This window comes from Palaemon carinicauda, chromosome 44 (assembly GCF_036898095.1).
Source record: "Palaemon carinicauda isolate YSFRI2023 chromosome 44, ASM3689809v2, whole genome shotgun sequence".
Classification (NCBI taxonomy): domain Eukaryota; kingdom Metazoa; phylum Arthropoda; class Malacostraca; order Decapoda; family Palaemonidae; genus Palaemon; species Palaemon carinicauda.
This window is the reverse complement of record NC_090768.1, coordinates 35,715,388-35,717,211: the sequence shown is the minus strand read 5'-3', so window position 1 is coordinate 35,717,211 and position 1,824 is coordinate 35,715,388. Positions and strand designations below refer to the sequence as shown.

The 1,824-nt window shown below is 40.1% G+C and overlaps 1 protein-coding gene across 1 annotated transcript in view; it reads left to right on the top strand.

Moving 5' to 3' along the window:
* The first annotated feature begins 1,225 nt into the window (after positions 1-1,225).
* The window catches only part of LOC137634378 (uncharacterized), a 4,475-nt gene continuing 3,876 nt past the window's right edge, over positions 1,226-1,824 (top strand). The window contains exon 1 of the mRNA XM_068366773.1: positions 1,226-1,824. This exon is cut by the window's right edge and continues 610 nt beyond it. Coding sequence (XP_068222874.1) covers positions 1,226-1,824 — 599 coding nt within the window.

The following is a 1,824-nucleotide window of genomic DNA, read 5'->3' as shown; positions in this document are numbered from 1 at the left end:
TCCTCAGTTATAAATATCTGTCAAAATTAAACGAATTTCTATTTTCTTCCGCGCATTTATGCATTCATTAGATTAAAAGCGTGCTCGAAAATGTCTTATTCGACTTGTTCTAATTAAGTGCTTAAAATGATGATAATGCACATGAATATTCTACCTTTCACCAAACTTTGTTCGAAAGTCTTTTCTTCATTGTAATTCAAACTGCTTCGTTTCTATTTTATATACAGTGTGAGAAAACTTTCTTGCTGACTTTTTGAAACGGGGATAAGCGTGGATACAGCAAAATGCTATGAGCCCAAGGGCTCTAACAGGGAAAATAGCTCTGCGAGGAAAGGAAACAAGGAAATAAATAACTACAAGCAAAGTAATAAACGATCAAAATAAAGCATTTTAAAAAAAACAGTAATATCAAATTAGATCTTCCATATATGAACTATAAAAACTTCAAAAAGAGGAAGAGAAATAAGATAGTGTACCAACCATGTTTCACACAATTGTACATAATTCCTTTTGTATATATTATGCTTGTATCTTCGCTCCTCCCTCGCACTAAAACGAACATGAAAATTCCTGTCTGGTTTTTCCTCTGTAATATTGTCTGTGTTGTGAACTTGTTATATCCTGTTGCCTTGAGGTTTTGTATATAAGGAGAGTGTTCCACAATAATATAACTCAGTCGTTTCCAATCTGCCTTTGAGTTCACACCCTTACTCGGCGCCGTCACAATAGAATAGTGTGCCAGAGTGTACCCTCAAGCAAGAGAACTCTAGTCCAAGGCAGGGGGAGACCATGGTACACAGGCTATGGCACTGCCCAAGGGAAGGGATGTTGCAAAGTTAAGTAATGCCTACAGTGCACCGTGTGAGGCGCACAAATGACGAATCGACATTACAGTAATTTTTTATTTATTTCTTAAAACGTATTTTTCCGCCCCTTTACTTTCCTCACCAAACAAACAATCACGATATCATTTTCCGCTGAACTGGCGGAGAGTGGCTGCATGTTGCCTTAGGTGGAAGAGTCTAGTTTACTCTGGTGTAGGTTTCCTTTTAGGATAATGAAATTGACCTCTGAAAGTCTGACGTTGGCCGTGGACCTGAGTCATTGCCTTTATACGCTAAGCAGAGGCCGGACCTCTTTTGGAGATACTCCCTTATCCGAGTCACGTTTGTTGTTCTTGATCGTGATTGAAAAGAACACCAAGTCTTGTTTACTTCGTTAAATAATGAATTTCGGCGACATAATCTTGAAGCTGCTGCAAATTTTCGGGTTTTTCCCCTTCAGTTGGAGAAGAAATTTAAATACCTTCTCGGTGAACAAATTTTGTTTGGGATGGTGCGTTCTGAACAACCTCATATTCATTGCTGCTGTCATATGCCTCCACTGCAGTCAGGCCATAGACTCTTATTTGCATATTGAAGGGGACCATTACATCACGATCTGGAACTTGATCTTCCTCATCATCGGCTTGTCACGATTACTATCCCTAGCGAAGAGTTACAAATTAGCTCGCGTCCTCCGCAGGGTGAGGAAAATGAGGTCCAAAAGAGGAACGTGGTTGGATTGTAAGAAATCCGATATTCTTGTGGCCATTTCTCTCTCGTTGTTAGTCTATGGGAATATCTGGATACTTAATGTAATCTCGAATCAACTGCACAAGAACTACAGGGAAGAGAAGAAATGGTGGCCTTTTGTGCCTCGCATATACATCTTGGCTGTCTGCTTGCTCAGTCACTTGCTGGTGCCTTACTCGTTCTGCTTTCTTGTGCGCAGTTTGACAGCAATTCTATGTTCGATAGTGCCTGCAGGGTCTGAGAAGAATTG